The sequence below is a fragment of the Phymastichus coffea genome, unplaced genomic scaffold (assembly GCF_024137745.1).
Source record: "Phymastichus coffea isolate CEN01 unplaced genomic scaffold, Cenicafe_Pcof_1.1 PCOF00151, whole genome shotgun sequence".
Classification (NCBI taxonomy): Eukaryota; Metazoa; Arthropoda; class Insecta; order Hymenoptera; family Eulophidae; genus Phymastichus; species Phymastichus coffea.
The window spans coordinates 138,508-148,110 of record NW_026706962.1 but is presented as its reverse complement, the minus strand read 5'-3'; the positions used below and the strand labels follow the sequence as shown (position 1 = coordinate 148,110).

Below are 9,603 nucleotides of genomic sequence, written 5' to 3'. Positions count from 1 at the left end.
GCATTCATTTTAATGTTTTATTTACTGTAATAGTGAAAAAATATATATACATATAAGAACGAGAGAGCTAGTAAAACCACGATAATACTTTGATTCGGCCACAAAAAAACATTGCTAGATAGAAAAATCAAGACAATTGATTGTGGAAAATCAAAACAATTTTTTTACAATTGAGAATTTTTGTCATTTTACAAGTTTCAAGTCGTCGATAACCAACTGGGATTGATTTCAACGAGTAAGTGAATTAAACCGAAACAGTGATTACAAGAACGTTACGCATTTTTTCTATTAACGTACTTTTCTTCGATTACTAATCTGATTTTTCTTTGTTAACAAAATCCATCCGAGTATTTTCCAGAACAAACATTCAAACTCGCTGAACGCTCGGTATAGGCAATCGAATTTCATTTCGGCATATTTTGGAGAACCGTAAGAGAAATCTCTTTTTTCAAAATAAAAAAAAAGAAGAAGAAAAGACTTTCCCAATCTACCCCATCACGATACCGAACCCATAGGGGTCCCATCGGAAATCTCGATCGTCTGGTGGATCGTCTAACGCCGAGCGGGCTCCCACATGAACGCGCACAGCATACACGTACGTGTACACGCAGGACATGGATGGCAGTGGCGGAGCTGAGAGCACGGTTTCGGAGTAAAAAATAGCAAAGCGGAGCAGAGTGCAGTGCGAGGGCGCCAGTGTCGTTGAAAGAGGAGAGAGAGAGAGAGAGAGAGAGAGAGAGAGAGAGAGAGAGAGAGAGAGAGAGAGAGAAAGGGAGAGGACGGGTGAGCGCGAGGGAGACGGAGCGAGTTTCATTCATGAACAGGCGGAGGCGGGGAGAAAGAGACTGAGCCGAGGAGCGCTAGCTGCCGCCGTCGTTGCACGGTCGCGGCAGTGTGCTGCGAGTCCGCCGCCCTGTGTGTATCCACGTACTACGTGCCGTACTTAAATCAAGACGAAGAAGAGAAGACAAGTGCGCGCCGATGTGTTCGCCGACGTGGACGACAGTGCCCGACTGCTAGCGGACGTTCCACGTGCCTTGTTCGCATTATCATTATATTTATTGCTGTCAATTGGTCTTGTTCATTCGCGTAGCAAACGAGCGGGGAGAAGAGTAGTTCGGTTGCCGCTGTGAACGGAACGCTCGCGCCTCCCTCGCCGTCAAGAAGAGAGGGACGGTCGGAGAGAGAAGGGCCCACTCGCAGAGCGAGGAGAATCGCCGGAGCTGCTTCAGGTATACTTTTCTCTCTCTCTCTCTCTCTCTCTCTCTCTCTCTCTCTCTCTCTCTCTCTCTCTCTCTCTCTCTCTCTCTCCTCTCATGCTACACTTTTTTTCTTTTTTCTTTTTTATCGGCGCACTTAACCTTGGAAACAGTCGCCGTCGCGCCGGTGGGATTTCGATATTGCCGATCGCTATCGCTCTCTCAAAGAAATAATTGCTCTCGCTGTCCGACTCTGTTGATTCCTTGTTGCGCAAGCGCGAGGCTATTTATAAATGCCCGGTGTTCCCCCGTCAATTTGCCAATGAAGCGTCTGCGCCCGCATAGGCTGATCTTTGTGTGCTCAGCTGACTGGCCACTGGCTATACGTACGCGTCGCCAGTTTCTCGGTGCATAAAAATCACAGATAACGAGCGCATCTATTCTCTTGGCTCGCGTTTCACGACGATTCAAAGAGGCGAGCCTGCCTGGCTGTTTATACGAGGCCGGCGAAAATCGCGAGTACCAGTCGGGTGCGCCTCGCGCGATCGCTCGGTCGCTTGGGAAAGTGCCTCGCAGTTTGCGCCAGAGTCGCCTACGCCTAAGCAACGCCAGCCTATATTTGTTTTGGTTTTCATCGGGTACGCGCAGCCGTCCGGAAGGAAGTCGCAGGGCATCAACGGGCTTGTCTTGATTGTTGGACGGCAGAAAAAAGAGACGAAGACGAGGAAGAAGAAGAAGAAGAAGGGGGAATTGCGACGACGGAACCTCTCTTTCTCTTTTTTTTTTCTTTTTTGCGAAGGAGGGCGAATGCGATTTTAATCCCCCTTTCGAGAGCTTTCGTCCCATGCCCGGCAGCCAAACGCTGTTGATTGCTTCGTCTACTTGTTGCTTGTCAAGCGCTCGCTTGCTCGCTCGATCACGAGACTTTTATGGGCAATAGCTCTCTCTCACTCCCTCTAACTATCAAGTCATATACGATCTGCATTCCCGCTCGTTTGCTCGATGGTATCGCAGTGCACTTGCTTGGTCTTCCAGATTTATTTTTTAATTAGTCGCACGAGTGTCAAAGAGAATCCAAATCCGACAATCGATCGCCGATTCCGGTTTGCTCAACGCGCGCGTAATACCGTGGATTATATCGGTGCACGCGATAGGTGCACGCACCATGGACTTGGTCCTCAAACGTGCGTTAGCGCGTCGTAGGCGGGCGCCTGCGGGTCACTCAACAGTCGTCCACGAACAAAGCTCGCGCCGTTGCCGATCGTCATCGACCCTCGCAAGTGTACTTTTGTTACCAAATAAAATGTACGATATTTATGTTTGTCCGATCGTATATCTTTGGTTCCTAACGATGGTGCGCAAGCAAGCCTTTCCAAGCGGGTAATCTCGCTGGTCTTTGCTGACACGTGTGCCGAAATTGGGCGTGCGATCGAGTGCTTGGCACACAGGTCGATTAGGCTCTCGTCTTTGAAAAACTTGTCTGTATGGATAGTCTCGGGCTTGGAAGCAGGAGTGAAGAAGAACCGTTCTCGCGACGGCGACAGCGACGAGTCGCGTTTTTACCGATCAGATGCCAGCGGCAATGTTGAGCAATAACACCAAACCGAGGATAGGAACAAGTTTATGAACGGAGCTCTCCTCCTCCTCCTCCTCTCCGCTCCTCACTCTCTCTCTCTCTCTCTCCGGCTAGTTCGCATCGCAGTCGAGCCACTGGTAGCTGACCTTTAATATTGCTCCGGCGTATTGAGAACGACTGATAAAGCAGAGCGTATTCCTCGCAGCAAAAAGTAAGTTGATCGTACTTTTGCGCAAGGAGCGCGTGAACGTATCGGGCGGCATTCGCGGGCTTTTAGCGTTCTCCGTCTCCGTCGCTCGTCTCATCTGGCTCGCTCGGTTTTTGCCAGTTCCCAGGAACTCAGGCTCTGCCTCCTCTCTTTCTGTGCCGCTTGGCCGGCGGCGCGGCTTGGCAACGTCGTTTGCTCCGGATCTCTCGATCTCTCTCTCTCTCTCTCTCTCTCGAGTGACGAGCCGCCAGTCTCGTCCTACTATTCTCTCTCTCTCTCTCTCTCTCTCTCTCTCTCTCTCTCTCTCTCTCTCTCTCTCTCTCTCTCTTTCTCTCCGGTACGCCTACCCATACATTCTGAAACGAACGCGAGGGGAATCGGCCTAAAGAAGGAGAAAAAGAGAGAGAGAGAGAAAGAGAGCCGAGTGGGGCTAGAAATGCTGCTCTTCTGTTGAATGAACCGACGCGTCGCTGCTGACCGTGCTCTTCCGATGAAAGAGGAGAGCGCGAACACATCTTTCTCTCGGTTTCCTCGTGTGACTCGCCGTGGCAATTTTCGGTTTACTGCTGCTGCCAACTGACGCCGTGCACTTGTCGCTCGCTTATTTATAAAGCCGATATAATGCATTACGCGCGCAGGCAGACAGACAGGCAGGCAGGAGCAGCCGGGTCGATATCAATGAAGCTGATTGAAACATTGGAAATTCATTATGCAGCTCGCAGATAAATTTATTCGTATACTTTCTCTGTCTGACTGTCTCTCTCACTCTCTGCCTGCCGCGCGTCTCTCTGTCTAACGCGGATAAATGTGGCAAAGCATTATACCAGTCGACTCGCCACTAAATAATTGACGAGCGTGACGTTCATTCAGCGAATTGCACTCGACCCCCCCCCCCCCCATCCGTGAAAATAGACGACGTCTTTTCTCGTGAGCGACCAATCGCTCGATGAAATAAACGAATTTTCGTGGCTCTATTTCCCTCACTCTCTCTCTCTCTCTCTCTTTCTATCTCGCAACGTCGCTGAATTAACTGGATATATTTCGGGTCTTCGAATTTTCACGGGGAAGCGAAATCGATTGGTTGCCGTGAGGATCTGGAATGACGCCGTGCGATAATAGCCGATCGATCTTAAAAGCATTATGTGGGCGTCAAGTGGCGGAGGAGAGGTCGAAGTTCAGTCACCCTCGAGCGAAATTCTTCCCTCTGCCTCTTCCTCTCTCGCTCCCTCGGGCCCATTGTAACAGTATATATCGAGTAATACGGGCGCCGAGGTCGACGCTGGCGGGCCCCGCACGCATCATCTCCCGTTCATCCTCGTGCGAGCGAGCGCGCGACTCCTTCGAGACGTGCAACTGGAGAGAGCCGATGAGGTAATCGATGAGCGGCTTCTCGTACAATGGATGCAGCGGTGGTGGCGGTGGCTGCGTTTAACGATCATCGCGCCTTTGATACGCGCTCGTTGTTTCGGTCGGCGAGATGAATTGGACGCGTTCCTTTTCTTTTCTGCCCCCGTCGCCTGGCGGCGCCTTTCGACCAATCAACTGCACTCGTCCCTCGAGAAAGTCTTATTCGAGCGCAAATGGAATCGTTTAGCCGGATTAGATTTTAATAACGTAGACGCGAAGGTTTGGCGAGCGCATATATTTTCGTACGGGCGATTAGTCATTAACACGCGCGCGAGAGATGGGCAAAGTAGCCTTTCTATAAATATTTCGCTGCAGCTTGGAGCGCTGTATGCAGCATCCGCTAGACCATTCGTTTTAATAATTGAGTCTCATCCTCGCGCGGGCTCTCTCTCTCTCTCTCTCTCTCTCTCTCTCTCTCTCTCTCTCTCTCTCTCGCTGAATGCGCATCGCTGGATTATAAATAAGGCGTTTTTTTCGGCCGCTGGCGACATTTACAATTTGTACGTGAATTATTCAACACCCGGTCAAATTAGTGTGTACGGCGCGACTTGTACGTCCGCCGCGTGCAACGAGCCGACATTGCAATAACATCGACCTTTCGGAATCCGGCGTCAGAAGAGCTTTTCCGAGAATGCACGCGGGCCAAGTACCTGAGCCACGGTGACTCGCTCTCTCTCTCTCTCTCTCTCTCTTTTTGGTTCATTCAGCGTTCGGCACAAAGGGGGCTGCTGCTGCAGCGTTTACTTGTTTCCTCCGCAAACACGTACGGCCGCAAGCATCACGCCGCGCCGCACTAAAAATATAATCGCGCGATATCGCACTTGCAGCGAGGGTCCGCCGGGCTAATTTTGAACTCTCTCTCTCTCTTTCTGTCCGCGAGCTACAGACTTCGATGGCGTGCAGGCGAGCACGCAGCGTGAGACACGCAGGCTCCCTCGAACACGTGTGCCGCAGCAGTTTTCCAATGTGCCGCACGAGAAGAAAAAACGTGCTAATCACGTGCGGTTTTTCCTCCCCCCCTTTCCGTCTCTCCCTCATCGCATACACTGGCGGGACGACCGATTTCTCCGATTTCCAGTATTCGACGAAAAATCTCGGTCGCTCTCTATCGCTTCATTAGCTTCCCCTTCCGCCATTTACAAGCAAATGGGCTTTCCTTTCAAACTGAAATCTGTCCGCTTCTCCGCTTTGTGTTGGCCTGGAATTTCCACTTGATGCCGTGTCTCTAAACCGCCCTCTTCACGGCTTTTCAGTATCCTGGAGAAACAAAACTCATTCATTCCCACTGCACCTTTCGTTCTGCTCTCCTCCCTCTCTCTCTCTCTCTCTCTCTCTCTCTCTCTGTCTCGCCCTCGCGCACTCATTTGGGTTGGCTCAACTCGGAAAGGTCATCGCCGAAAAAGAAGGCTCGTAACGAGCGTGCGCGACAAAAAAATAAAAAAAAAGGAAACGTAAGACGACGAGAGAGTGTGCAGCCCTACCAAGCTTCCTTCTTTTTTTGGCTCAAGCGCATCCACTTTAGACTCGTCCCTCGGGGGTAAAAGAGGGTCAAGTGCAGAGCACGACAGAAGCCGATGCTGCTGCGTGTCTCGCGATGCTCTCTTTTCGTTTGTGTCTCTGAGGCTCTGCTTTCAGCCCGACAGCGAATATAATGGTTCGAGCGCTGGCTTTTCCACTTTGTTGTACACCAACCGCACGCACTCTCTTACACCAAGTTCTCGGGGGTTTTTTTGCCCCTTCCACTCTTTCTCGTCACTTGTTGGCCAAGATTTGGCAACGCGATCGTCAATACCGAGAAGAAGCTTTAATTCTTACGAAAGATCGCATCATCAGTAATATAGCGAAAACGAAGTTGACGTTGACTACTTTTTTTTTTATTGACGTAATCTTGGCACAGCAGCGGATTTCACTCGACAATGTGAAAATAATGGGCCTACTCTTGTCCTCTTATTCCGCGAAACGCCAGTTTTATTTTTCGCAAGTTAACGCTGACTCGACGCGATTGATTCAAAAATACACACACACCGACACACACAGGACGAATCCGGCAACAAGAAAATCGAAGGTTCATTCTCACGCTTTGTGTGCTCGGAAAAGCGAACCATGACGTCGTAGCGAGCCAAGTCCTCGAAGGGCGTATTTCCCATGACAATGATATTTAACATAGATTTCAGGCGCGCGAGAAGGGAGAGAGAAGTCGGAAAGTCCAGCTAGCCGCTTTCTGCATTACCCTCAGCTGCAGAGCAGCAGAGGGGGAGGGGGGCAAACATCGATAGCTGAGAACAAGTCCGCCCGGCGATTCTCTCCGCGATCGTTTCGGGCCCGAGCGAGCACTTGTGCCTTTACGCGAGTGCGTCGATGTGCGCGCGCGTTGTCTGCGCACACGCACCTTCCATCTGTCTGCCTTCCATCGTCCCCTTCCCCTGGCCTGCCCCGTCTACAGTTCCGCTCTCTCATGCCGTGGTAATTCGATCCTCGAGAGAAGGCCCCGTTGCAAGTTCCCAAACCCTTCGCTGCACCTTGAGCCTTTTAAAAAAATGCATCTGCGGCAGACAGTGATTTCAGGGAAGCTGCGAGGCTTCCCTCCCGTTCCTTCAATCGTGTGCCGAGGCCTGCTGGTGGCAAAGCTCCTTCTCCCCCGTAATGAGATGCGTCCATGTTACCACGACGCGCGTGAGAAAATCATCGCTAATTTTCCTCCTTTTCTCTCCTCGTTCTCTCTCGCGCTCTCCCTCCCTCTCTCCCTCCCTCCCTCCCCCCTCTCTCGTTCTCTCACCACTCTGTTTATTTTGGAGCTCGCGCGCCAGCTGCTGCTGTATCAGTCGCGACTTTTCCCTCGCACCCAGTCGTTTGTTACATCTAACGAGCACGGACCCAAATTACCGCGAGGTAAAAAACTGGCTCCAGTTCGGTCCTGGAAGAAGCGACGATGATACGCCCAATGAATGGAGATGCATCCGTACTCTTTGACTCACTCGTCTCACTCATTTGATGTTTCAGACGAACATGGATATGGAATCACTGTATGACTACGAAGAGGAAGACTTTTACGAAGAGAGCCCCGGAAGAAAAGGATACATCAGTTATCACCGATCATCACTCAAGGTGAGCATCTCGCATAAACGCGCGCCATGCGAATCGAATCGAAGGGACGCGAACGCGCGCCAATTGCAATTTGGCTCTCTCTCTCTCTCTCTCGCTCTCTCTCTCACGCGAGTGCAAAGAAGAATATTCAATTTGGCCGTCTACCGCATCAAGTGCTAAATAATCGAATAATCTAGAATGCACGCAACACTAGGCTGGCTAACACCATTGTCCTGGCTGCTCAGCTGCAATCTGCGCCAATCGCTCCGCCAATTGCATTCGCCAGAGCACGCGCGTTTTTTTTTTCTTCTCGCTTGTCTTGCGCGCTCGTCGTCGACCGTCCCGCAGACGCGCAGGCATTCGCACGCCGCGTTCGCTCTGTCTGTCTGTCTGTCTGTCTCTCTCTCTCTCTCTCTCTCTCTCTCTCTCTCTCTCTCTCTCTCTCTCTCTCTCTCTCTCTCGGCGTTATTGCATTATCGGTGGAAATCCAGCTGTCGCGCACGCCAATTTTGCCAGGCGCGATGTGAGTGCGCGCGATCGGCGACGTAACGCTTTGATTATCGACGGACAACGCCGACGCGGGTATCTAATCTCGTCGCCAAGTTCGGGCGTGCTAGTAATGAAAAAATAAGAAGAAGTGAAAGAGAGAGAAAGATGAAATACAAATCAGATGTATGTTCTATTTATAAGAGGTGGAGACTCGAGACTCGCTCGCGTCTATAATTGCGCGAACGTTGAGTTTGGCATAAATCTCCGAGAGGTTTTCTCGGTATATATCGTCAGGCGAAAATAAACCTTTATCGGCATTCCGTGCTCGCCGCTAAAATTACAAAGCCGCTGCTACGCGAGAGCTGTACACGCGTTCGCGCAGTGAGAGAGAGAGAGAGATAAGGCAATGGAGAGCTAGTTTAGCCTGCCAATCGTTCGACGAGCTAATTCTATCGCCGATAAAAAAAATGAACGCGAGACATCTACCATGCGCCGCGGCTCTTCTGCCCTTTCCCGCACTTTTCGTCCGTCCCCGAGTCGGTGCGAGAGCAAAAGCACAATGTGACGCGCGTTACGCAAAAATTTTCGGCGAAAATATTGGCAGAGCGGGAGGGGCACGATAGGGCAAAGACACAACGCGCACTAATAATACTCGCCAACGAGTACAGTAACCCGCGTAGATGAGTAATCGCTGAAAGCTCTCGGCACTCTTTTTCGCGTTCGTTGTTCGATGCGTATAAAGACCAAAGCTTCTCACTTGGTTTTCTCTCTTTTTTTTCTTCTGACTCTTGACGCTCGAGCATTCAACCTCGATGCGAATGCACTTGCCAGCCGAGGTGATCAATCGCAAACAAGCGGCTGCATAAAAGATTGCCGTTTTTTGTCGAGCTTCGCTCATCGCGTGAGCTTTTCCGTGAATTATTGGCGAATCTGACCGTGCATGCGCGCACGGAGGCGACTGATCGCTGGCGTTAATCGAGTATTTTGGCCCTCGTTACTTATTCAATAACCCGCCTCTCCCGTCGGTGTCTATCGCTTTTTTATCCTCTCTCTCTCTCTCTCTCTCTCTCTCTCTCTCTCTCTCTCTCTCTCTCTCTCTCTCTCTCTCTCTCTCTCTCTCTCTCTCGTTGTATCTTCCTTCGTCCTCTCGGCGTCCTGACCTTTTCAGCATCAAACTTTCAAGGCTACTCGCGACATTGACAAACTTCTCGCACGTCAAAAATAGTCAATAGATCGGAAAAGTTTTGCTCGCTCATGCGCGCAATGCGCACGACTGAGAATTGATGACTCATTGGGAAATCAGAATCTCGAATTTATATCTGTCGCGTACGTACGTATGTACTTTCTAGCAACACGATGCTACGCAAATGTTAGTTCTTCAGCTGACTAAATAAGTGTATTCAATTTGGAGCGCTGTTTTTGTTGAAAAGCAAGCGAAAGCGCCAGATAAGTTGCAACATTGTAGCTCTCGAGTCGTTGTCGTTTGTCGCGCTAAACGAGAGAGACGTGACAAGGTTAGCAGGCGGGTCGATAGCGAATTCTCAATCTGAGAATAGCATCGCACAAACGAGAGAGCGAGAGAAAAGAACGACTCCTACGCAGTTACGGAAATGCTCTCACTCGCGACGTGAGCTATTAGC

General features: G+C 50.6%; 1 protein-coding gene across 5 annotated transcripts in view; it reads left to right on the top strand.

Annotated features, from left to right (window-relative positions):
- The first annotated feature begins 874 nt into the window (after positions 1 to 874).
- Positions 875 to 9,603, top strand: part of LOC131672481 (ETS-like protein pointed) — a 50,518-nt gene continuing 41,789 nt past the window's right edge. For 2 of the 5 annotated variants that reach the window (XM_058949730.1, XM_058949729.1), the window contains exons 1-2: positions 875 to 1,232; positions 7,391 to 7,495. In XM_058949730.1, the coding sequence (XP_058805713.1) occupies positions 7,397 to 7,495 (99 nt within the window). In that variant the 5' untranslated portion in view covers positions 875 to 1,232; positions 7,391 to 7,396. Of the gene's footprint in view, positions 1,233 to 6,411; positions 7,280 to 7,390; positions 7,496 to 9,603 lie in introns of those variants that run through there. The other 3 variants (XM_058949728.1, XM_058949726.1, XM_058949727.1) reach the window with 3 other exon arrangements.